This window comes from Gouania willdenowi, chromosome 7 (assembly GCF_900634775.1).
Source record: "Gouania willdenowi chromosome 7, fGouWil2.1, whole genome shotgun sequence".
NCBI classification, from domain to species: domain Eukaryota; kingdom Metazoa; phylum Chordata; class Actinopteri; order Blenniiformes; family Gobiesocidae; genus Gouania; species Gouania willdenowi.
The window spans coordinates 27,648,191-27,673,786 of record NC_041050.1 but is presented as its reverse complement, the minus strand read 5'-3'; the positions used below and the strand labels follow the sequence as shown (position 1 = coordinate 27,673,786).

The window sequence follows — 25,596 nt, the reverse complement described above, 5'->3', positions numbered from 1 at the left end:
TGTTTTTAAATACAGTATATACATATTTAACGTGTTACATTCATTCACGTAAATTTATATTTTCACTGCCAGAATTACTACATTTAAGGCTGGGGACCCGTAAATGCCATTAAAAAATGAAATTAAAACAAGAAAAACGTGTTCTGTTGCTCTGTAATGTATATTATGCTTTTTTCCCCCCTGTGTGTTTGTATATTCAAGAGTCAAAGTCTTTCCCGGTAATTACATGATAATCTATTCTAATAATCTAATATTATTTCTGCTTTTTTGGCATTATTGTTATATGGAGTTATACTTCTCTACTGTAGGTGGCAATATTTCAAGGTTTAGCCAATCAACCTGCTATAAACAACGAAGAAGAAGAACAGGCTGAATTTGGAGTAAGAGAAGAAGAAGCGTTTCCGTGTTTGTTTGTTTTTTTTCCCGGATCAGTTGCTAAGTGTGCTACCATTGTGTCTGATAGCGAAGCTAAATTATTTTATTAAAGACTCGTATTAGGTAAGTGAGAGATGCATTTGCTGTTTGAATGACTGGCCTTAACGTGTCGCGATGTACGTAATGTTTAAATGTTAAACGATAAATCAGGCTGTTTAATCAAATGTCATTTCATTTTATGTTAAACTGAATCGGACTTTTTAAGACTGCAGTTATTCTTAGCACCATCACAGGTGATCAACAAAAAAAGCATTATTATATTTTTGACAGGACAGCTGAGCAAATATCGCCACCAGTGACTTAATATGGATTTAGTAGTGAAAAAATAATAATGAAATCTTGTCTGTATTATTGTTTACTTGTGAATGTTTGACTGCTGTCATCATGTTAGATTGACGTCTCTCATGTCATATAATTGCAGTGGGAGCCTCTGAACCAAAAACATTTACCACCATTAGCTGTACAAAGTGGCTGCAACAGTTTATCCAAAATTGCAAAATAGAATTAAATATGTAGTATAGTTAGGGGCATTGTCAATGTATATTTTAAGGCTCCCTATTAGATTGTATTGATGTTTAGTCTCCAAATATCATTGCCTTTATTTTATTTATTAGTTATTTTATGAGCAGTGGCTATTCGCACGGTTGCCGTATCAATATACCGACATTCTGTCTGTACGCAGCCCCCTTATTTGGCCAGTTTAGGTCACATGACTAAGACTAAACCTTACCCATATCCTAATCTTTACCCTAAAAAATGTTGCGATATTGGGTTATAACCTAAACTTAACCATAAACCTAACCCTTAGATGCTACGTACTTGTACTTCGATAACTGTTCAAATAGCACCAGGGGTTGTCCGTACGGCAACCGTACAAATAGATACTTTCTATTTCTTTGTAAACAGAAAGAAGTGTCTATTGATAAGAAAACATATCAAGGGACTATGGGTAAGTTTTTCGGACCTTTTATACATGAGCGTAATGTGCCTGTGTTTTTTCATCGTGTCAGGAGTGTTCTCGGGCACCTGCCTCAAGAATTCTTCCTTCCGCTGCTGTGGGTTTGAATCTCGCTTTTGTCATATATATATTTTTTAATTTTAACATATTTAACATGGCAAATTCCACCTTTAAAAATACATATACAAAAAAAAAAAAATTTTAGGGTATTTCCTGGGTTAGTGTTAGGATTAGAAATAGAGATATGGTTAGGGTTAGGGTTAGGGCCAAAATAAAAGGGTTAGCGGGGTAGCTAAAAATAAATATGAGTTAAAATAAAACTGATGGAACTTTAAGTCACGTGGTGCACCTATTACATCACCTAAACTGACCAATGAGGGATGCTGTATATGAATAGAGGCAGTCTATTGATGCGTTTCCCTATCAATAGCCACGGCTTAAACAGAAATCGTTTTCACAGAGCGTTATTTGCTTTTCAGAGATTTAGGTAAAGTTATTTTTTCTGTGGCGCTTGACTTGAGCAATGCTTTATTCATGCCTTTCTGTTTTTTATCATTTCAGTGATGGAAGCTGTTTGTTGTAAAACACCTTCATACAGCAAAGATGATGATGATGGTGGTGGTGTCAGCATCTCCTCCTGGGTGTCGGTGTGTCCCAAAGGGCTTTGGAAGGTCCAACGAAAGCAAACGCATGAGAGCAACCAACATATTACAACTCATTCTGACCCAGTTACATGTATGATCAATTTAACAGTTTCTCTTTGCACATTTTAAGAATACCAGCATGTTTACACTCACTTTATACATCTCCATGTTCAGCTGGTTCATCCAGATGCTGCCCAAGGTTGGGCTCGGTATGTCGAGTCAGGGTGAGACTGAAGACGAACGTAGATGAAGCGGAGACGGCAGAGTCTGTAAACCAGGATGGGGAGTTGTCTGTGAAATCTGACCTGTTGAACACCGAAGGTTCAGGGTGTCAGGACTCAGTGCTGCAGGTCCCACTGGGCGACTGGACGACCCTGAGGCTCGGAGAGGGTCAGTGTGACATTATAGAGGCCTGTTTGGAGGGGATGAGAGCAGGAGATAAATGGGAGGTATGTCTGTAATTCTCAATCATCATTACTAATATTATTATTTCTGTTTTATTTGGTACATTCATTGGTAACACTTAACTTGACATTTTATACATAAGGCTGACATTACGCTGTCATTAGCATGAATAAGGTGTCATGAAGGCTGTCATTAAGGGCCTATTCTACGAATTTAGATTAGCTGGCTTCAACTAAGCAAACTTTCCCTGTCAGACAGGAGCTGTCTTACGAACGTCGATCATCTATGATCACAACACGCTAATTGAAGCCAAGTGATTACAGTCTCGCAATGTCCACGTGCACATGAAAGGGGTGGAGATTGCAGCATCTGATCATTTTATGACATTAATCTATTGGATGATAAACGGACAGCGCTCCGCAGTTAAAATTTATTGCAGCACACACGTATTTCTATTCAAGTAGACCTCTATCACACACACTGGGATAAGAGCACATTGTGCATGTTCCTGCTGATAATGTCAGCCCCAGCATATGAATGATTGACTTAATTAATTAATGACTTCAGCCGTCCGTGCATCGACACACAGGCTTCATCAGCTGACTGTAGATCAGTGTCCATTAGATATAAATCTTTATCTTTCAGGATGTCATCGGTAAATGAAAGGATTGCTTTTATAATGAATAATCTTCTTTATAAACTCAGCTGTCAGATTTGCACCAACCAGGATCATCTATCAATGGGCAGGTCGTTTTCTAAGAGATCTGATTGGTCAGGAGGCGGGGCTTTAGGACTTCCTAACGTCCAAGCCAGAGCAAAACCTGGTCACGACCAGGTTAGCCGTTCAGCATTAATTGCCATAGTGATTGAGCTCTAGCGAGCTTTGTAGGACAGCACACACTGATTAAATCCCGGAAGTTAGCGCAATAAGAGGTAATCCAGATTCGTAGTATACCCCCTAAGTGTCCTTCGCTTAATTATGACACCTTTTGGTAAATAATGACACCTTTGGAGCTATGAGGCATTTTTAGGTTAGGTGGAGGGATCTAATAGGATTACGTAGGTGAGGTTAGGGTAATGAATGACACTTAATGACAGCCTCGATGACACCTTATTCATGCTAATGACAGGTGTCATGTCATAATAATGACAGTGAAATGTCAGCCTTTATGTATAAAACTTCAAGTAAAGTGTTACACACTCATTTTATGAAAAGTGTGGAGTTCAACATCATTAGGAACTGTGACGTTGTAGACCGTGATCATTGTTTCCAATTCATTAAATACTAAGGGTGTAAGGAAAAATTAATTTGGTGATATATCACGATATGTCACCCCACGATTATCGTATCGATCCAAAAAAATGTCCAAATCAATTTTTTTTAATCATGTTTTGCAACAACAACAAAAAAGCATTTAATTGCACTAACACATGCATAGCACAAATGCGCGGTCACTCTGTGACAGTGAACCACATCAAACCATGTTAAACTACTTCACTCCTCAGTGCATTTTAGCTTGGAAGTGCTTGATTGCACTTTATTTTCATTAAACATACTGGGCAATTTTATAGATGTAGTTACTTTTTTTTTTTTTTTTTTTAAGAATTTAAGAACTTAGAATCAGAATCTGTTGTAGAAGCAAAAGTTAAACTTTTTGGAAAAATGTAATTTGACAGTGTGATAAACATACCTCTTGTTTTTGATATTGGTTCTTGAATAACAGTTAGTTTTAAGAAAATTAAATAAATTGTATTTCATACCATTTTGTACTTATAAAGGTTAAACTTATAATTATTAATGTTGTGATATATCACATTGTATATCATGTTTAGTTTCAGGATATATTGTGTCGTGAAGGGTATTGTATCATCAGATTCATGGCAATGCACGCCCCTAGTAAATACTGCTGTTGGATGTATTCAGGTAGATTAACTCATCTTTGTTTGTTTTTGTGTCAGGTTCTGCTTTCTCCTATCGCTAATGACTGCTCCGGTCAGCAGCCGTCAGATAAAAGCCTGTATCTGTGTATCACAGTTGAACTCCAAACTTTTACACCAGGCAAGGAATCCTGGGAAATGTCCCCTGCTGAAAAATGGGAGTGGGTGAAGTCACACAAGGAGAGAGGCGGGCTGAGATTTAGGAGCGGAGACGTGTGGGGAGCCACCGACAGCTACAGCAAAGCTCTCAAACTTCTGATCTGTCTTCATAGTCACGTGCAGCAGGAGGAGGAACAGGAAGTGGAGCCTGAACCTGTGGAACAGAGCAACGCCAGGTGTAAAAAGGAAGAACACCTTTGTTCAACTCTTGAATTCAGGACAATAAAAGCGGAGCTGCACTCTAACATGTCTCTGTGCCAGCTGAAACTGAATCAACCAGAGCGAGCAAAGGAAAGTGCTTCTAAAGCTGCTCAGCTGGAACCCAGTGCTGCTAAAGCCTGGTATCGACTGGGCCAGGCCTGCCACATGTTGAACGATCTAGAGGAGGCCAAACGAGCTTTTAGGAAATTGCTAGAGCTACAGGCAGAGTTTCCAGCTGCTCTAAAGGCACTTAAAGACATCGCAAGAAAAGAGAAAGAGAACAATGCAGAGTTGGGTTTGAGACTTAGCAAAATGTTCACTTGAAGATATTATTGTAATGGAGAATCATTTATCTGTAGTGAGTTAAGAAAGCCATCCTGGATGTACTTTAAAATTAATAAAGCCTGTCAAGTTCATTCTACAACAATAAAGTGGGTCTTCAAGACTTTAGTTATGTCTTTTTTTTTTTTTTTTTAATTTATTAAATTACAAAGATTTATTTTCTAAACAGAGAGAGATAAACAGGGAATTGGCTTTTATGGAGGTTTGTCTAAACGTTGAATAAAGTATAACAGCATGCTACCAGCAAATATGCTCGTGAAGTTTTGTGGAAATCAATGTCCAAAACAGAATATAAAATTAATGCAGTGGTTCTCAAACTGTGGGGTGAGCCACCATGGGGAGGTGTGACGTCATGACAGGGAGGGGATGAGAGTTGCTAACTCACTAACGTGAGTATTTAACGGGAAAACTTATACAGTCATAGTAAAAGTGAAGTAAAATGCATTGACAGCTGCTATGCCTGAACTTTAAATCGAGGCCGCTGGTAAACAGCAAAATGCCGAAACCCGGGATCGAACCAGGGACCTTTAGATCTTCAGTCTAACGCTCTCCCAACTGAGCTATTTCGGCGTATGAGTAGTTAATTAATAAATAAATAAATAAGTACCTCCTGTAGTGCCATCACGTATCCCAATTTACAAAACTCTGGTATATACAATAGAGTGAGTGTGTGTCAGGTTATTATACTTCTTTAAATTTTATTTGTTTTGTTTTTTAATTTTGTTTTTCAGATTTTACCTTTCTTTATTTTTTAATTAGTTTTCGTTAGTTTAACAAGTACTTGAATAAAAACGAGAGTGAAAAAGGGAAGTGGTAAATCACATACAATGAAGCCCTATGGTGAAATTTGTATCTGAATTTTACGTATCCTTTTAAAGAACAATATATAATACTTTTTTTTTTTTTTTTTTTTAAAGAAGAAAAATCTGTAATGTGTATTTTTGTGGCAATGCATGGAGGCTCCTGACTGCTGATCAATTTATATTCTAGTTTTCAATTTTTATTTTTTATTCATGTACCCCCATGACAATTTACGTACCACAGGGGGTACCTGTACAGCACTTTGGGAACCGGGGGCCTAGCCTGTACCACTAAAAACACCACACGTTAATGGGTTTAGATACGCTGGGGGTAATAATAATAATATCCAATATGATTATTTCAACATTATAAAGTTCAAAAATGCATCACAAACTGTCTCATCTGCTGTAGCTTCAATGCGCTACAATGGTAAACGGCTCACTTCCGGGACAAAATGTGAGGCTCCATGAGCCGCCATTGCTGTAAAAGCACGCTCCATTGGAGAGCAGGCAGCGTGATTGAGTTTGATATCAAACTTTAGCGGCTGCAGCTAAACTGGATAATCGGTGACAGTGACCGAGGCCGCTATATAACTCATGACAGCAAAATGCCGAAACCCGGGATCGAACCAGGGACCTTTAGATCTTCAGTCTAACGCTCTCCCAACTGAGCTATTTCGGCGCCATACATAGTCAGTACTGTTACTTTCTCAAACCAAACCAAACAGGCAACAGACAAAACTGCACACATGGAGACACGCCGCGACTGACAGGGAGACGCACACAGACCAAAAACGGACCAGGACACATAAAACAACAGGGAGACGCGCACAGAGAGCACGGGTGGAGGTTAACGCCATGACAATTAGCTGCGTTAGTACTTCTTTTTAGGTTTTTTTTTTAATAACACAAGCTGGTCAACATGCCCAGGTTTCAGTGCACTTCTTTGTGCAGTTACAACGTGGAAAAGACTTTCCGGGTTAAATAATAATAATAATTTGAAAGAGAAAAATAAAATAAAAAATTATATGGATGCATCTTAAATCAATCCGAGAATCGCGCAACATAATATTGCGATATATCGGAGAATTTTTTTTTTTTTCAACAACTCTACTATATACTATAATGCAAATAATTCTAAACTTCCTGGATAACAGTGGATATTATTCATGTCAATATGTGGTTACCACAGATTCATATAAGAATGGACCATCATTTTGCTGACTTTATGGATGGGCCCCAAAAAGCTCTCCCCTTTATTCTTATAGATAGCCCTGTCTCCACATGACTGTTTTTTAATGTTCATGTCCGTGTTCAACCAGCTTTAGGTACAGTGGGGGTCCCTGGTGTCTGGCACCTTTGTTTTGGGGTTCGTGAGCTGAAAAGGTTGAGCCACTTCCATAGTGAATGTGCAAATATAACACAGCAAAGACAGAATACACAATTTATTGCTTTAAAACTGTAAAAAAAAAAAAGAATGAGATAAAGTGTCTTACAGATTCTAAAAATTTAAATCACTTATTTAGTCTGGCAGTGTAAAATGTATCCTTATTGATCCTGTATTAGACCCATTGTCTGTTTCACATGTTGCAGCTCAGTTCTTCTTAGTTTTTGCTGTCATTGCGTTGTCAAAGTTCAACTGAGATACAGTCAGATGTCTCCAAGAATCCACAATCAGCACCATTGGGATGACCACCCACAGCACATTCATGAACACATAGTAGAACCAGAAGTAGACCGGGTGCCCTAATTCACTGTGAGCATACCCATCTCTATGCTCTGTGAAGAAATAAAGCACCACTCCATACAGCTGGCCTGGGGACACAAAAAAAGGAGGATTATCAACAGTTTATTGGTTTTCTGAATTAATCCTTCCATTACACTTTCTTACCCACTGAAATGATGAGTTGCAGAACAAATCTGTAGGATTTATTAGTTAAAAATGCATAAACAGCCCAAAAACTGAATGGTCCCCATAACCAAGCTGTCACGGTCTCCATACAAACAGTAAAGTTGTCTGCTCTGAAAGGAGAACAAATTACAAATTATTTATTGTATTGTTATGAACCTTGGTGTTGATAAACTATTTTAGAATTTTGCGCACAAGTAAACTTACATTATATATCTGCTATCTCCTTTGGAGTACTCTTTCCCTGTGTTGGAAAAACAGAAACAAAATCTTTCAAAAACTGATAAATCAGTCATTTTCTGAATTTTGTTAGCAGGTACTCACACAGCTGAGACAGGAAACTTTGGTCTCCTGGAATAATATCATAATACAAGGAGAACCAGCCCTCAATGACACCATGGATGAAGCCACAGACAGCAAACCAGCACACAGCCAGTCGCCTCAAAGTCCCCGGGCTCCTCTTGGTCCCTGTTTGGCCCGTGAGTACCCATGTGAACAGCAGAAAGACTCCAGATATTGAGAAAAGAAATGCCAGGATCTCTGACATGGATTTGTTGTTGGCCACATAGGTTGGGATAAGAAGGTCTCGAGGCCAGTATGGATGAATGGATCCGGTTGCTGCTGTGGCATCCATCTGTTTATAATGATAAATATATGTATTATAATATAATATAATAATAATAATACACATAATAAGAAAACAATCATTTTTTTTTATTTTAAGCTAAGGTACATAGCTTATAATAAATGAAAGGTGTGCTGTAAATTATTTAATTCATCAAGCTCAAAAGCAGATAAAAAAGATCAACATGCTTTGTAGTCTTACCATTGATGTCTTCACAGTAGTTTGAACGGTGATTTAAAAACTAAATAAATTAATGAATATAATTATTTACAAAATGATCGACAGCTTTAAAACTGCACATTTTCTGAATGCATGGTACTTCTCTTCGGAGTCGGAAGTCACTGCAAACAGGGCGGTAACTTGTTGCTTAAGGAGCCAATCATAAAGCAGCATGGATGGAGCTAGTGACACATGTGATCTATCGGCTCAGTGATTGGCTCTTTAAGTCGGAACATGGACTTTGTCTTTAAATTCAACCAATAAATGTTGGCCCCTCCCCACGCACCAAAGGACCAACCCACCATCTGACGTGAGGTTAAAATATATATATATATATATTTTTTTTAATTACATGATATAATTTCGAGCTCCTACTATACAGGAAATGCAACCCATAAACGTGTATGTGTATTGATTGAGACTATATGCAAATGGACAATGCAGATATACATTTGTGGTTTTTGTGTCTTATTCTCTCTACACATATATATATTGTTATGGATTTATCTGGGGGGGGACAAACAACAGCACGAGTCAAAAATAAGTTGTCATTTATAAGTACATACAAACATGTGGTGGAAGTGGTATTCTTCTTCTTCATAATGTGTCAATGACAAATTTTCAGGATACATTGTTTGATTTATAAAAGTGCACTTCCAAAAAGGTTGCAGAAAATATTTTTAGAGAGAAAAGAGGAATATAATTTCAATTTCAAGATCCAATATGCTAGAACGATGCTTAAATACTTAAACATAATAAAAAGGTTTTTATTAATTTATATGTTGCCACTTTAAATTTAATTGATGCAATTTGTGTCGTAAATATGAAATAGTATAATATTAATATTATGTACAAATCATATACATTCATGTGTATGTACGTATGTATATATGTTTGATGTGAATGTATAAACTGTATATATAAAACGTGCAGAATATGTATTGAATGTATATTGTGAAAATAGTAATATAAGTTAAAGATTTTTTGTGTGTGATATTATGTAGAGAACCTTGTTTTGTTTTGCTGTGATGGGGTAGGTGTGTATAAGCTCTGATTCAACCTACACAAATGAATTGGACAAATGAGTGTTTTTTTTCTGTACTTTTTTGTTTATAAAGACCGCCGAAATTAAATTACAAATTTAAGAAAATACATTTTAAGTATACAGTTTAATATGAGACAAATATATTAGCAATCTAAATACGGCATTGCGCTAAATCAAAGGGATTTAAAGATTTATTTAACAGTGGAACAATTAAAAAAAATAAAAATACTCCCAAGCCGTGTCAGGGAATTTAACCCTGCCGTGACCCGGATTCGAACCGGGGTTGCTGCGGCCACAACGCAGAGTACTAACCACTATACGATCACGGCGAGCTACCGGGAGTGGTGGAGTGAAAGCAAGAAACAAGGGGTTAAGTAGGATGACAACATACAACAAAGAGCAGAATGTGTGATAGATAGATGATCATAATACTTAATATAACACCAGTTATGTGTGATGATATTAACAGTGTATTCCTATTAAACTTAGAGCCAAAATGGTCAGATGGGTGACTGCGTGTGGGTTTAGTTCATATCCCACTACAAGGAGTTTAAAGCAAATTAAGTTTTATAATTTTACTACGTATAAACGAAGCTAAATACGTAAATCGTTTCAACAAAACGGAAAAGAGTAGTTCCCATACCGGGAGTCGAACCCGGGCCGCCTGGGTGAAAACCAGGAATCCTAACCGCTAGACCATATGGGACCGTGTGATCATACTGTGTCTGCCAACACCTAAATTATTGTCATTATTGTTATTGTTGTTTATTGTGACTTAAAATTTTATTTTATAGTTAGTAATTATTAGTATATCTGTATAATAGGAGCATAGATGGCATAATCAGGGGTTTTAAACGCGGAAGAATTGTTATTAACACGTGATAACATCCGCTACGTCACGTGATGCAACGCGGAAGTCAAAAGCGGGCTCGCGTCTGGGTTTTCCAATAACGTCAGGCTGCTCTGGGTTCATCAAAGTTCTGGTGTTGAAACGTGTTGAGGACATGGGGTCTCCAGAGGTGGAGGAAGCGTCTCTGTCGTTGGACGAAAAGCTGCTGCGTTTCATGGACCAGCTGGAGTTAATGCAAGAGAAACGAGTCGCTCTCAACGCACTCATTGAGCAGGTACTAGCACAGGACCAGATGGAGTTCAACACTTCTGCTTTTCACCCTGCTTATGCTTTTAATTCAATACACTGGAATGTGAGATCACTCCCTGGTTGCAATGCACTCATGTTGGTTTCTCCTGTTCTGTATCGCACAGGGATGGATTTCCATGTCCTCGGCTCGATATTCAATGGGAAGTAAACACGTTTCTGCACTTCAGTATGCAAGTGAAATGGACCCATTGGTCTGTGTTGAAGTCAGGTGAGAAATGGTTTAAAGTTTTTCATATGAACTTAAGTCTTCATCTTAAATCTTTCATGTTCCTTATTACCTAATGTGTAAAGAGTACTGATACTGTATATCCTACTCAAGTAGAAGTACTGTTACTTGATTATTATTATTTTTTTATTTATTTATTCAGTTTATTTCCGACATGGTTACATTCACTTTTTTTTTTTTTCATTTTTTTTTGCCAAAAACGATCAGATCTGAAACATTTTAATACTAATCTAAAGCCCTGAGTGAATGTCACCTTACAGCAAGGTATCAAAGTTTGTTTTGTTTTTCAGAATCATCAAAAATGCTGTTTTTTTTTTCACCAAAAATTGTCAGACTGGAAAATGTTCTTCATTACCTAGAATCCACCCATTAGTACCAATGTTTTGATGCATGAGTTGTTGCTGGGTTATAAACTCAGATTTACACTTACATAAAATATCAGTCCAAAAATAGACTTTTTTAAAATATATATTTATTTATTTATTTATTTATTTATTGCCAAAAATGATCAGATTGGGAAAAACTTTAACACCAATCCAAAGCCCTTAGTAAATGTCACCTTACAGCAAGGTATCAATGGTCTACCTCACGTGTCAAACTCCAGTCCTTGAGGGCCGGATTCCTGAGACTTTTAGATGTGTCCCTACTCAAACACTCCTGGTGGAGACCAATGTGTTGTGTTCAAACTCTGCAGAAGCATGATAAGGAGCCATTCATTTCATTCAGGTGTGTTGGAGCAGGGACACATCTAAAAGTCTGAGGAATCCGGCCCTCAAGGACTGGAGTTCGACACCCCTACCTCCTTTTCTTCTTTAAAATCAGTCCACGACAAAAAAAAAAAAATTAAACCCTCAAAAATGCTGTTTTTTTCCGCCATAAAACAACCGACCGCCATTTTTTTTTTATTACCTGGAATCCACTCATTAGTACCAATTTTTTGGTGTGAGAATGGTTGGTGGGTATTGCATTAAAAGACCTACACCACTCTACACAGACGGACGACGAACTGATGACGATACCCGTCGACCAAAGTTGGCCGAGGGTAAAAAGGAAGAGATGAGATCTTGCACGATTGGAAATTTATTTATTTTCCACAAAGGCATCTGTATAAAATAAAAGGTTTGTCAAAATGTACAATAAAAAATAAATAACGCCAATGACTTCAATTTTAAATAAAAACAATTCTCAGGCTCTTAATATAGCTACATTTATGAACACGCCAAAGGTGCCATGTTGGTAACAACATAATAGGTAGGAACCCCAACCTGAACCCAAAAATCAGAAATGGCATGATTAATTTAATAACATATGGATTATGTTCAAAGAGACCATGAAACGGAATTACAAAAAAATAATTACAAAAAATAATAACTTACTCTATTGGTTGGGTATAGAAATGTAATGAATTACTTTACTTCTTTTCAAACATACTTAAGTCCAAGTAAAATGACTGATTTACAGTAACGTGAGTACTTGTAATCCATTACTTTCACCTCTGATTATTACTGATGTTTTTTCTTTTTATTATTTAACAGTACATCAGACAGTGGGGATGTGCAGTTCTTCACAGAGAGAACCACACAAACGTGTAGTAACGTGTGTGAACCAGCTCCAACAGCTATTGAGGAGATTGGTCCTCAGGAACAAGGTGAGGTGTTGTTAAAATGCTAAAAGTCAATGATAATAATTAACATTTTCCTTTCAAGGTGTCAGAAGGCGAAATATTTCAAAGAAGGATGTCCCAACAAAGGACAAAAGTGACGGCACCATCAGAGAGAAAACTTCTGAAGTGAATTTAACCAAAACCAACGAGCACAGTCCTCAACAGGATCCGCTGAAATGGTTTGGGATTTTAGTGCCACAGTCTCTTAAGCAGGCACAGTCCTCTTTTAAACAAGGTAAATTGTCTCACGACCAAGTCATATTCTGCTATGGTTGTACTATAACATCTTTGTGCTTGATGTAGTTTATGAGATGATTTATTCGTATATGTTACCTTAGGGCTGGGCGATATGGACTAAAATGTATATTTATATATATTTTTTCAAAATGGCCTACACAAACGCAGAAAAGAATGTAGAAATATACAAAAGAGTTCTGTCGTGTGGTTTGAGAAGGTTCTAACTGTTCTTCATGCTGTTCTGAGAAGTAGTGATTGCACCTAAAACGAGTATTTTAATACAGAATAAGCTATAAAATATATCGTTACAGGCGATATTGTAATTTTTTATATCACCATAATGGGAAACACAATATATATTTTGAATGTCGATATATTTCCCAGGCCAACGTTTACTACTAAGTAAAACTTAAGCATTTTGTTAATGAGTTGTCATTTTTCTCTTCACAGTAATAGAACTATCTGCAGAGATCGCCAGTCTTCAGACGGCCATCCTAAGGACAAGACAAGAGCTGAAGATCAGCTTGACAAATGAAAATGCTGTAATACGGCTCAGTAGTTCAGTTGGAGAGGAAATAAAGTCAATATAAGTGTTGATTTAAAGCACTAGAGCTTTCATGAAGGGCTTCAGTGCTTATGTTAAATATTGTTTGTGCTTGTAAATGTAGCCTGCCTGTGATGTGTTGTTGTGTAATGTTGTTTATTGTATAGAATAACAAACAGGTCCAATAAAAACACAATGAATTCTGTACTCAAAGAACTTTATTATTACTGTTCTAAATTATGTGATGTTAATTTAATGTGTTCTGAAAAATAGTCACAATAAATAATTTTATTCTTCAAGGGGTGCAAAAGAAAAAGTTTGGCCACCACTGCTTTTAGTATATTTAGTGTTAATTTTTTTTGTTTTGTTTTTTTTTCTTTATGACATAGGACATAAGATACAATATTAAAACCAACTGAAAGTAATGAATTGTATTTGACTGCCTTACTACTGGGGGCTGTATTGACTTGAGATTATGCTTTAAAAGTCATGCATAATATAGACTAAAGTTATTGGTTAATTATAAGCTGGGCTGTAGCTTGTGATTTTACAAAACTAGTGAATAAGCAAGCGTCACACGCTTAAGAATCTGCTTAAGTCTGTGGCCATGACACAGACGGTACATTGAAAACATGCAGCTCAGCGATCGACCAATCACCAAACAGTATTTGTTGCTGTTGTGACGTCATTGCACCCCCATTGTGTTTCATTTTCTTTTTGACAAAACTAAAATATCCAGTTATTTGTGGGAGTGTGACAATATCTTGATATTTTCCCACACGATCGATTATCGATATGCTCCCGCTCAGTATTGATTTTTTTTTTTTTTTTTCAAAACTTTTTCTGCTTTTGTACTCAAATGTGCAGGTAGGTCTTCACAGAAATGTTGTCACTGTTTGTTGAAGGAACCAATATATTGTTTACTGGAATATTGCACTATTGTGGTGTCCATGGTAAGAAAGACCCTATTTTTTGTTTGCAGAAAGCGCTATTGGAGATACTTATTTGTTTACATTGATATGTTGACACATTTACAGAAATGTTTCACTAAAATAGTGTCACTTCATAGGACACATTTATTGTCTTTCAGAGATATAAAATAAAAATTGTATTTTTTCACTTAATCTTTTTTTTTTGTTATGTCATAGATTATCGTAGATTGATTTCTGACCAATATATCACTAATCGCAGTGTCTTCGTATCGTCAGATAATCGTTATCGTGAGCTTTCTATTGTGTATTGTGAGGTACCCAGAGGATCCCACCCCTAGTTATTTCCATACCACTGTCAAAAATGGAAACATCAAGACTTGATTACAAGTTTGTGTAGCCTTTATAAGGATTTTGATATTTTTTTTAAAAAAAAAAAAAGGTATGTATCGAGAGATACGTTCAACGTGCCCATAGCCCTCTGGACTATGGGTACGATCAATTACGTTTTCATAATGTGACTTGTCCGCTTTTATTTCCACCACTTTTGACATATATATTTTTTCATTTTAAGATATGTAACACGGCAAATTCCACCTTGAAAAATACATTTATGACAAAAATCAACATTTTAGGGTTAGGGTTAAGGCTAAAATAAAAGGGGTAGTGGGGTAGCTAAAAATAAATGAGTTAAAATACAAATGACGAACTTTAAATCACGTGGTACACCTATCACGTGACCTAAACTGGCCAATGAGGGGCGCTACGTATGTATAGAGTGGCAGTATATGGATACGTTTAACGTAGCCATGGCCACGGTCAAAAAAATATGCATTTTATGTATTTATCTTGTTGCACCCATAGTAGAAAATAGCAGCCCCAGGGATAAGGTAAATACAGCCTAGATATAACATTTCAGTTTAAAACAAAAAAGGTAACACATTTTCAAAACGATCAGTTATTTGAAGAACAAATGAATGTAACAGCTATTTTTAAACACAAGTCCTTACCAAATGCATTGTAAATGCACACAAAGATTTTTTTTAATACTTTATTTTTTCATCATTGAAACGTATATCAAATTCTTGAGGTATGCTGATCTTTAACTTCCGAATATATATTTTATAATATTTTATAAAATATGGAGATTCTGTACATTTTTCAGTCATTAATAACCGAATATGGGAAGATTGGTCCGAGCGCCACCTTAATTGATGCACTTCCGGTTCCGGTCGTACATCTGTGTGTGTGTGTGTGGTTCTGTCTGACTTTTCTCCGATCGACGAATGCAGCAGAGAACCGGGGGATGTAGCATCAGTTTTACCATATATTGATGTTTCTAGACATCCGCAGTAGCCCCACCGGGCCCGATATTTCGGACGTGCTAACGCTAAACGTCGCGCAGATGAAGCAGGTTCCCTTTGTGTGCGTGTGTCAGTAACGTCATCGCCGTCTGCTCGCGCACCACACTTGGCTGTAAACACACCGGCCTGCGCTCATGTTCGGAGCAGGGCTGAAGTCGGCATCATCATCATCATCACCACCATCATCATCATCACACTCGGACTGCTTTTGATCGCATGTGGATTTCCACTCGTGGAGCAACATCTGATGGCTTCAATGGCGTCAGTTTCCAAGGTCTCTATCCTCGATTATTTTAACATTGTGGCTGAAGGTGACAATGGGAAAATCGAGTCCAACTGTAAAGCTTGTGGCACCAGGATCCAGGCGAAGCGCAGCGTCACGTCCAACTTCGTAACGCATTTAAAGGTAAAGATCTCTAAATATCATTTAATAATATTAATAATAACAATAATAACACATATCACATATCACCAATGCTTGTAAACTGACTGCTTCATTGTAGTCTATGCATATCACTCATTATATACGCTTGCCTGCAATAATAGGTTAACAAACCTACGCTCTAGGGGTGTAAGGATACGATACGATTCGAATACTGATAATAAATAAAATAAAATAACACACTGGGATGTAATGATGCACTTAACTCCTTTCAATTCAAATATAGAGAGACCATATTTTGGAGAGAAAAAAACAGATTAGTCAAACTAATGATGCATATTCTTTTATTTAAATTGTCAAGGATTTTTTTTTTTTTAACTAATAGTTTCTTCTTATAACTTTCCAAACTGTTTTAACTCAGAAACATTTATTATTTTATCACCATGCAAAGTTGAACAATAATATATATATTTCTTAAAACATATAAATTAGAAATATAAGAAAAGTTCAGTGAAAAATAAGAGGTAACTTAATTTTTTTTTTAAGTGCAGCTTATGTTCCTGGTTTGGAATTTACATATTTTTCTTAAGGATTCATATTTCAATCGTTGTACCACGGGCTCAGGTTTCGAATAGTGATCGACCGATACATCGGCTGGCCAATATTATCGGCCAGTTTTTGAGTTTTTTACGTGTATCGGCATTGGCCGATGCGGGCTGCTGCATTTGCCGATCCGCATTATTTACAGAGAGCAGACATATTTTTTACTTGTTCTTGTTCTACATCACCTGTTTTAAATATTTGTTAAATATTTTTTACTTGTCGTTCTACCTCACCTTTGTTAATTTCAATAAATATTCCTTTTTAAAAAATTGAGACTGCTAATTGTTATCATCATTGTGTAATTTTATGATGTATATTGAGGGAGCAAAAGTAGTATTGGCTCAAGAAAATCGGCAGTCCGTATCGGTCATCGGCTAAGGCTGCTGGAAAAACAATCTATATCGGTCTATCCCTAGTTTCGATTAGCGTGAGAAAGATGCACAAATCAACAAAGTGCAGGAACCCAGTTCTCCAAAAACACAGGCGTTTTGAAAACTTCTATTAGGCTTAACCACGCAAGGATAGTTTGGGACCCAGTTTATAAGGAAAAAAGGCTTGTTGGGAGGGCATGTAAATATCCGTAGTATGGTATCAAAATGCAAACAATTGGAACACTTGATATGTAACTCAAATATAGATTTCCTTGCGCTGCTTGAGACATGGTTGACTATTGCCTTCCCTGAATCAGCAATAACCCTACCTGGTTTTAATACCTTTTAGAAAAGACGACGATCAAGGTGAAGCATTGTTATATCTCAGAAATAAATAAAAATGTAACCCTATATATGACCCAGCAGTATCACGTTAGAATGTGTTGGCGTAAACATCTCTCTTTCTGCTGACATGTCACTAACTGTAATCTGTCTTTATCGCAAACTGTTGACTAAAAGTGACTTTTATGATCAATTTAAAGAATTGTGCACTCCCGAAAAAGAAATAATACTATTTGGTGATTTCAACATGAATTGGAATTGCAAAAAGTGAATAACTGAAAACTTTAACTTTACCCAGTTAATTGTGAATCCGACCAGAATTACAAGTCACTCAGGATCTAGAATTGACTTACTCTTTTTTCTCAAACAAATCTGAAAGGATTACAAAAACACATAACCTACTGAGTGGTCTTTCAGACCATGATGCCGAACAATGTTTTGCCAATAGTTATACCAATAATAAACGGGAAAAACAAAGGGAACCCCAAAAAACAAGAACAAAATTGGAATAAATCCTTAAACGGTCTGAATTGGGAAAATGTAATTATGTCGTGATGATACAGACATATGCTCTCTGAGCTTTTTCTCAAAAAATTCAGGAAGTTTACATATATTTTTCATAAACACTGAATTACAGCAGGGGAAAAATGTCCGTGGTTAAACTCAAATGGTCTAAATCTAATGGGAAAAAAAGATTTACAATTATGGAAATGGAAAACAATCCTGGCAGAATATTAATAAAGTTCTAGAAAGGCAGAAAATGAAAGACTGTGATTTAGAGCTGTAGATTGAGAACCAGTTTATTAAGGATCCTGCTGGATTAGCAGAGGAGCTTAACTCATTCTTCTTACATTCTGTGGAAGAAATGGCAGCATGCTTTACAACATCTGAGCCATACTATGACACTATAATTACAAATCTAATCATTAAATTAAAAGCAACATCTGAGGCAGAAGTCATCAATATTATTAGTACTATAAAAAATGCCAAAACAAAGGATCACCTGGGTTTCGACGTTGAATTTCTCAAAACGCACAAAATGGCTGTGGCTAATCCAATCACATGTCTCATCAATCTGTCAGTGAAACACTCCGTTGTACCACAAACCTGTAAAATGGCCATCGTGACTATGATTTTTAATGCTGGTGATTAAGAAAACATGACCAACTGTAGGCCAATTAGTACTGTATATTACTAGTATTTTCTAAAAAATGAAAATATGAGTTGCAAGGCAATTAGTTAAACGTCTTAAAAGTGGCATTCTACTGAATCTGCAATAACAATGTTTCTGGAAAAAGTAAATAGAAATAATTATGTAGAAGCAGTTTTCTTAGAAAAGCATTTGATGCTGTAAACCATAGTGTACTTCTTTTAAAGCATTACTCTTTTAATTTTTCTGACCCAGCAATAAAATGGGTGGCCTCATACTTGTCTAACAGAAAACAATGTACTGTGATTAATGGAATGAAATCATCTTTTGTAAACTGTCCATTAGGGGTCCTTCAAGGATCAATTCTGGGTCTAATTTTATTCTCTATTCATTGATGTATTGCCATACGCATGTAAGAATGTGGATATACGCTGATCAGGGTTCTCACCAAGAATTTTTCACATCATAAGGGGGGTCACGTGGCGTGGAACATTTTGAAATGTATAACTCTGAAGGCCAAATGTAGTAAAGTAAAACTAAAGTTGTTGTTCCAGCCGTTTTCCACTAATAAATACTCACAGACAATTCAATTCAACTTTATTTGTATAGCGCAGTTTACAACAAAGTCATCTCAATTCGCTTATCAAAATAAAAAAAATCATATAAGAAGGAAAAAACCCAACAAGATCCACATGAACAAGCATTTAGCGACAGTGGGAAGAAAGTACTCCCTTTTAACAGGAAGAAATCTCCAGCAGAACCAGGTTCAGAGGTGGCAGTTATCTGCCTCGACTGGTTGGGGCACTGTGTAGACAAGAAATGACATTTTATTCAAAAGACTGATTTTCAGACGCACTTTTAAAAATTAAATGAGGTATTATGTGGAACCCACAGTAATACTGGGACTGTTATGGTCTCAAAACTACAGAAAACACATCACTTTGCAGGGGATCAAAATTACAACTTTTTTCTGCCTGACCACACCTGAGTTTGTGGTGGTAAATCTCTCCTGTCCTGTACTGTACTGTGTTGAATGTGATCTTAATGTGTACTTCCTGTTGTCTGTGGTCCTAATTTGTATAATGTAAATAAATGAATTGGAAAATAAAATGGATGCTGACTTGCCTCGGATCATTCATGCGCATGCACGGATGTGGCTAGTGTCTGGTTGAAATGGGTTCGGGCTAAAAGAGACATCGGCTTTATTGGGGTCGGAGGGGTTCGGGTCGTGTTCTGTCGGGCTCAGGTTGGGTTTTTTTTTTTTTTTTTTTGCCCAATTAAAGCTCCTCTCCCGCCACTGCTCTCAGTTCAGCCGAGTGTGTGGCTGAACAAAACAGTCACAGCACCCTCTATTATTTAAGCAGTGTATCGATGTACATACTGTGCTGTATGGATTTTAATCCCCTCTTATTTGTGTTGATTTTTTGCCAATTTAAGATATATCCTTACATCCCAACTAGGTTCTCTTCCAATGACTTTTGCTTAGGGCTGGGTGATATGGACCAAAATACCAAAATGGCAATATTAGGATATAAATCTCGATATTTTTCTTTGAAATGAAATCCGACCAGAAAGTCAATTCTGGGTAAATTTGTTGGTGCAAAATGCCACACACGAACATTTATTAACAAACAGCGGCACAATATGTAACACTTTTGGCTTTTTCTCCTATAAGGGACAGTGAGTGAGTTCTGTAGTGTGGCTTGTTTAGGGGAAGGTTAGGGTTAGGAGGCACTCAGATATCCATCTGTCTGTGATTTTCATGCTGTATTTTAATACAAAATAAGCTATGAATATAAGCGTTATTAAAATTTTCTATATTGCCAAAACAGAAAACCCGATATATCTTGAATTTAGATATATTGCCCAAAAGCAGAATTGAGCCGTCTGCTTGTGGTGTGGTGTGATGATATTCTTCTCCTCTTCTCCATTCAGCGGAAGCACCAGGCCATGTATGATGACTTTGTGAAAAGAAAGGACATGAAGAGAGAGGGTTACTCTGCCTCCCTGCAAGGCTTTTCCACCAATGGAGGAAATAGCCGCTACTCTATGCCCGTTGCTTCAGCTGGGGCAGCTGCTGGTGTTGCAGGCGGAATGGGAGCTATTGACGGGGGAGTTGGTGGAGGCTCAGGTGCAGGATTGACCAAGTTTGACAGACAAGACCCTCGACAGGTGTGTTGAGGTCCATCGTTTAAAAAAAGCTCCAAATTGTTGCACAGGTTCTGATTTATTGAGACAGATGTTGTTATTCTCCCTGTAGGTGCTGATATCAGAGGCGATTGCTAAGATGATCGTGTGTGATCTGCAACCAGTGTCCATAGTGGAAAATCAAGGGTTCAAGGAGCTACTCCTGCTCCTGGAACCACGTTACATGTCTGAGCCGCAGCATTACATCCAGACCCAGCTTCTCCCAGCCTATGCCTACCAGGCCCAGCTGGCCACCCGTCAGGCCCTGAGTTCAGCGCACGCACTCAGCCTCAGCCTGGATCTGTGCACGGGACTCTCAGGAACTACGTCAGGGTAAGGAGGTAAAATATACCAATAACCACAGTTATGAAAGTGTTGGATGTCTTCCCTGATAAGTCTCTTTAAACTCTCTTCAGGTTCCTTGGCGTAACCTGCCACTTTCTAACATCTGACTGGGAGATGCGCTCGGCGCTTCTCGCATGCCTTCCTCTGATTGGTGGCTACTCTGGGGATCGCATACTTTCAGATTTTGACGAGGTGTGTCAATCTCACGGCGTGTCAGGTAGAGCTTTTCGAGTTGTTGCCGACGCATTTATCCCAGCAACGATTGCAAAGCCGTGCTGTCTTCCTGGTTTCCTGGCATCGCCTCATCTCTCTAATGGTCAAGACTTAAAGGATCAAGAAGAGGGAGACATTTGTCATGACCCCGAGTTCAGGAACGGCCACGGTGATGGTGACGACGGCGTCATAGAATGGGGGGACTCATGGGAACACGGTTTGGGGGTGTCTCGGGTCGACTGTTTCTCTCGCACTCTGGAGAAATGTATTGGAGAGGGGCTACGCTCTTGTCAACAAGTTTCATCCACGCTGGCAAAGACCGCCTGCTTCTACAACTACATCACGTCAGTGGTCCCAGTGGAGAAGCTCAGCAGGGTCTTTGATGGAACAGGGATCCCTGAAGAAGTGACAGACTGGGCTACTCAGCTTAAGGTATGTAATATGGAGTCAATGTGAGATGATTGTGTGCTTCTTTTTTATGGGATGAGATTTCTGTCAAAAGTTTGGTTTGTGCACACTGTAATGCATTAAAACGCCAAATGTCAACCGCAGTTTGAAACGAATATAGAAGAACGAAACAAGTCAATTCACTTCTGTCAACACCATAATAATGTGCAAAAAGCTTGTAACAACAACAAAGTAGAGAGAGATTAACTGTACATGACTTTGTTATGATAAATTCCTTTTCTACGTCTTGTGTTAAATAGCGTTTGGCATTCAGCATTTTAATGCATTACCGCCACCACTGGTGGAAACTTGAACTGCTGTATTTGCATTGCAGATCTTTAACTGACACACAATAGTCGTGTCGGAAATCGCATACTACTACGTATTACTCATTGAGTATGCAAGAAATACCTGGATGTATACTATGTCGGGACATTTTTTAAGTATGCACGGTGGGCACACTAGTCATACTCAACTGCCCCATGATGCATTGCCAGTGGACTGTAAAATTGCCCTTGGACCGGCTTCAAGCTATAAATCAATCATCCCCTTTTTAAAATAAAAGCATCTCTTCTTGTCTTCCATTAGTTTTTTTAAGGCTTTTGTAAATAGGGTCCAGGTTGTTTTGAAGATAAATTCAGAAATGTCGGCATGAAATATGTTTCTGTGAGTTTTATGGATCAAATGACCAGATGTTGAAATTCACTTTCTCACTTTAGATGCTGTCAGAACTTTCAAAGGTAGCGAATCAATGGAGATATTTCGCCTCAGTGTGCTGAGGTTTGTCGTTGTAGGTTTGAAATGCATATCTTGGAAGTATAAAGTATACTGCAGTGGGACCAGTCATCATCCTAATCATACTTATAGTACATATATAGTAGTCAGTGTATACTCATTGAGTTTGTAGTGTATAGTATGTTAGTATGACCTTTCCAACACAGTCAATGCCTCAGACCTTGTGATGTAATTTATTGCGTTAGATTCATGTCTATGGGGAAAAAAAATCCACAAATGCATCTATGATTCGGGTGCACGGATTTTGCATGCACACGCAAAACTATTGACAGTATTTTTACCCCATACTTTTTGATAATTTATTGCAAAAAATCACACTGATAGTGTAACAGAGATGAACATTTAATTCAACAGTTATTGTTCATTACTTCATTAAAGATTAACTAAACCCCAAAACCACTTCTTTTCTGCCGAATACTAAGGTATTTGGATATAAAGTAGTGCTGTTGATTGATCCTGGTCCAACTCTCAACATTTTAGTCAAATTATTTCAATTTGACGTATTTAGTTGTAAAATGTCAGTGACTGCCCTCTATGGGTTAGAACCCAGCGAATACAATTGATTTTTGCTATTGGCTGAGAACAATATCATGTGACGTTTTGAGACGCAAACAAACAAGCAATGTTAGCCCCACCCCTTTTATAAAATCTGTGGTGAGTAGGTTGGATATGAAGGAGCGTGAATAGAGAGGTATAGTGAGTATTGAGTAGCTTGTTAAAATAGCATAGATTGTTCATTGGAGATTTTATAGTATAGACTTGGTGTGTCTTAACTGCTCCAGGAGCCCCGCCCATAATCAAGGCATTTTTTTGGAATTTCCCTCCTAGTGGCAGGTCAGGAGAAAGCAGCAGTTTAGTTACTCCTTAAATGTTGGGATTTGAAGAAAAAAAAAGTAAATGTTTTACATTTATGGTAAAAAATTTAATAATTTTATATTTATTTATATTTGTTGACAGTTTAAGGTTTTTTTTTTTTTTTTTTTGGCAAAGGTTGTTCGTCGGTTGGTGGACTCAATGGAGTTCCTGGAGGAGGTGAGTGGCCCAGGGCAGCTGTCACTGGACAACGCAGACAGAGCACTGCTGAGGGAGCTCACTGACCTTTTGGAACCGTTCACTGAAGCCTGGGACATGGTGCATACAGACCCACAGACAGACCGCCACGTGTCCATCAGCCTGGCTCTGCCTTGTGTCCTCGGGCTTCGTAAACATCTGGCTGAGACGTCTGCATCTCACTGCTCTGCTCTTCTGTCTGGCTTGAGCCAAGCTGTGGATCGTCTGCTCACTCCCATCCTGGAGAATCCGCTCTACATCACCGCCACCACCCTGGACCCACAGTTCAAGCTCAGCTGGAGCAGCAACCCTGACTGGCACAGACAAGTTCTTACAGATGAGTTATCCAAACTTTCTTCATCTTCCTGCACTGTAGACCTTCCGTCTGACCTTCATTCCCAATCTCCGCCCCTTCCTGCTCCAGCTCCATCCCCCGTTTCCTCCCTTTCTCGGCCCTCCAAGCTCTTCTCGTTCATCAAGCAGAGACCTGCCACCCAGGCTAAGAGTCTGGAACAGGAGCTAGCAGTTTACCTACACGAGGAGCCTACAGATGAAGAGGCTCTGCATTACTGGCAGCGCAAAGAAATAGACTTTCCTCTGCTTGCCGAGGTGGCCAAAAGCGCCTTTACCATACCTGCTGTTGGTTCTGTGGTAGAGAGCATTTTCACCACAGCTGGTCGAGAGCTGCTGTCGGGACGAGGCGGTGTCTTACCAAAGAACATGGAGACGCTCCTCTACCTCAAAGCAAACTACAGATTATTGTGGGCTTAGAGGGACTGCTTTTTATTATTTAGCAACCCACAGCTTTGTGGCAAAGTTACTATTTTTTACCAACAGAGCTGAAGTAGGCAACACTATATAGTCTTCATGCAGCTTGACATTTAACAGGAAATGTGGTTAGCTAAAAGTTTCATTCGTGAGATGAGGCCAGATAGTCATATATTAGTCTTGTAGCATGCATTCAAATGATCACACTACATGCTTTGGATAGAAACAATTAAATAGTTAAGCATTTACACAAAGGCCTCTTGAGCATAATTAACTTTTTACTGGAATACAAGTCGGCTCATTATTTATGTATATGTCTATGTGCCTCCGTCCTTACATTAGTAAATATGTCAATATGTTTCAGTGTTTTAATTACATTTTCTCCATTTGTCCTTCACAGTAAAAGTCTTATTTCCAATTTGAATCCATTTTTTTATTTTATTTAACAATGTTCCACTTTATAATTCATCATTAATCCCATTTTACATCATTCTCTATGAACCTTTTGGGATGTGGAAAGAATAATTTGCCCCAGAAAACTAGCAGGATCTGCTCCTCCTCTGACCTTGTGGAAATGGTTACAAATGCATTTTGTTGGAGGCCTTTGCAGGAGAGGAACAAAAACGCAGCAGAATGTGTGACTTTGCCCTTATGCAGGCACTCTGGTCCTTGAGGCTGGGCCGTTGGGAAGGAAAGGTAATTGCAATAATTTCATTACTGTTAATTGGAGTCACCAGACATGCAGCATTTTCATGTGGCGTCTAACGCTGTTTACTCATGCATAGATGAGGGTAGATGAAACGTTTATGTATAGCTACACTTGCTAGAACTAAAGTGAGGCTTGCATTTCAATTGCATGTAAAACAAACTGGTAAATGCAATGCTCAGTATTGCGGAGGAGTATAAGGATTGTCAGAGTGTTGGGGTTCTGTCTTTGTTCTTCAGAGTAAATGTTTAAAAAAAAAAACTGCGGCAGAAGTGCTCACATTCCCTTCATAGATCATAACGCTCAAACGTTGCTGTGGTCCTAATGATTATCACTCAAAGACGGCCCTGTGGATTTAAAGTGTACGTGTCGGTGTTTTCATCTCCTAAATGTTTTGGGCTCCTTCCATGAGTGTGTTTTTGTGGAGCAGCTGGC

General features: G+C 38.0%; 4 protein-coding genes and 4 non-coding genes across 8 annotated transcripts; 3 read left to right on the top strand and 5 right to left on the bottom strand.

Annotated features, from left to right (window-relative positions):
- Window positions 1-363: 363 nt before the first annotated feature.
- fkbpl (FKBP prolyl isomerase like) lies at window positions 364-5,139 on the top strand. The gene is made up of 4 exons (XM_028453551.1): window positions 364-498; window positions 1,955-2,128; window positions 2,212-2,486; window positions 4,402-5,139. Exons 2-4 carry the CDS (start codon window positions 1,957-1,959, stop codon window positions 5,062-5,064), a joined length of 1,110 nt encoding a protein of 369 aa, XP_028309352.1. The 5' UTR covers window positions 364-498; window positions 1,955-1,956; the 3' UTR covers window positions 5,065-5,139.
- Window positions 5,140-5,579: 440 nt separating this feature from the next.
- On the bottom strand, window positions 5,580-5,652 carry trnaf-gaa (transfer RNA phenylalanine (anticodon GAA)). The gene has a single exon. It is a non-coding gene; the product is annotated as a tRNA-Phe (tRNA).
- Window positions 5,653-6,491: 839 nt separating this feature from the next.
- Window positions 6,492-6,564, bottom strand: trnaf-gaa (transfer RNA phenylalanine (anticodon GAA)). The gene has a single exon. It is a non-coding gene; the product is annotated as a tRNA-Phe (tRNA).
- Window positions 6,565-7,418: 854 nt separating this feature from the next.
- On the bottom strand, window positions 7,419-8,739 carry ebp (EBP cholestenol delta-isomerase). Its single transcript, XM_028453599.1, has 5 exons — window positions 8,618-8,739; window positions 8,116-8,425; window positions 7,999-8,035; window positions 7,774-7,904; window positions 7,419-7,697 (listed from the first exon to the last, which is right to left on the bottom strand). The coding sequence occupies exons 1-5, from the start codon at window positions 8,618-8,620 to the stop codon at window positions 7,477-7,479; spliced, it is 702 nt and encodes a 233-aa protein (XP_028309400.1). The 5' UTR covers window positions 8,621-8,739; the 3' UTR covers window positions 7,419-7,476.
- Window positions 8,740-9,937: 1,198 nt separating this feature from the next.
- Window positions 9,938-10,009, bottom strand: trnah-gug (transfer RNA histidin (anticodon GUG)). The gene has a single exon. It is a non-coding gene; the product is annotated as a tRNA-His (tRNA).
- Window positions 10,010-10,314: 305 nt separating this feature from the next.
- On the bottom strand, window positions 10,315-10,386 carry trnae-uuc (transfer RNA glutamic acid (anticodon UUC)). The gene has a single exon. It is a non-coding gene; the product is annotated as a tRNA-Glu (tRNA).
- A 205-nt stretch (window positions 10,387-10,591) lies between these two features.
- Window positions 10,592-13,716, top strand: vma22 (vacuolar ATPase assembly factor VMA22). Its single transcript, XM_028453559.1, has 5 exons — window positions 10,592-10,804; window positions 10,944-11,047; window positions 12,601-12,713; window positions 12,772-12,963; window positions 13,416-13,716. Exons 1-5 carry the CDS (start codon window positions 10,685-10,687, stop codon window positions 13,553-13,555), a joined length of 669 nt encoding a protein of 222 aa, XP_028309360.1. The 5' UTR covers window positions 10,592-10,684; the 3' UTR covers window positions 13,556-13,716.
- Window positions 13,717-15,674: 1,958 nt separating this feature from the next.
- LOC114466773 (zinc finger BED domain-containing protein 4) lies at window positions 15,675-25,308 on the top strand. Its single transcript, XM_028452492.1, has 5 exons — window positions 15,675-16,208; window positions 20,586-20,822; window positions 20,911-21,170; window positions 21,254-21,827; window positions 23,628-25,308. Exons 1-5 carry the CDS (start codon window positions 16,050-16,052, stop codon window positions 24,456-24,458), a joined length of 2,061 nt encoding a protein of 686 aa, XP_028308293.1. The 5' UTR covers window positions 15,675-16,049; the 3' UTR covers window positions 24,459-25,308.
- Window positions 25,309-25,596: the final 288 nt, after the last annotated feature.

Coding starts and splice junctions, on each gene's coding strand:
- fkbpl (XM_028453551.1), top strand. CDS start 1,957: ATGGAAGCTGTTTGTTGTAAAACACCTTCATACAGCAAAGATGATGAT. Junction 2,129..2,211: donor TCATTCTGACCCAGTTACAT/GTATGATCAATT, acceptor CTCCATGTTCAG/CTGGTTCATCCAGATGCTGC. Junction 2,487..4,401: donor GAGCAGGAGATAAATGGGAG/GTATGTCTGTAA, acceptor TTTTTGTGTCAG/GTTCTGCTTTCTCCTATCGC.
- ebp (XM_028453599.1), bottom strand. Junction 8,036..8,115: donor AAGTTTCCTGTCTCAGCTGT/GTGAGTACCTGC, acceptor TTTCCAACACAG/GGAAAGAGTACTCCAAAGGA. Junction 7,698..7,773: donor GCAACTCATCATTTCAGTGG/GTAAGAAAGTGT, acceptor TTGTGTCCCCAG/GCCAGCTGTATGGAGTGGTG.
- vma22 (XM_028453559.1), top strand. CDS start 10,685: ATGGGGTCTCCAGAGGTGGAGGAAGCGTCTCTGTCGTTGGACGAAAAG. Junction 11,048..12,600: donor TTGGTCTGTGTTGAAGTCAG/GTGAGAAATGGT, acceptor ATTATTTAACAG/TACATCAGACAGTGGGGATG. Junction 12,714..12,771: donor GATTGGTCCTCAGGAACAAG/GTGAGGTGTTGT, acceptor TTTCCTTTCAAG/GTGTCAGAAGGCGAAATATT.
- LOC114466773 (XM_028452492.1), top strand. CDS start 16,050: ATGGCTTCAATGGCGTCAGTTTCCAAGGTCTCTATCCTCGATTATTTT. Junction 16,209..20,585: donor ACTTCGTAACGCATTTAAAG/GTAAAGATCTCT, acceptor TTCTCCATTCAG/CGGAAGCACCAGGCCATGTA. Junction 21,171..21,253: donor CTCTCAGGAACTACGTCAGG/GTAAGGAGGTAA, acceptor AACTCTCTTCAG/GTTCCTTGGCGTAACCTGCC.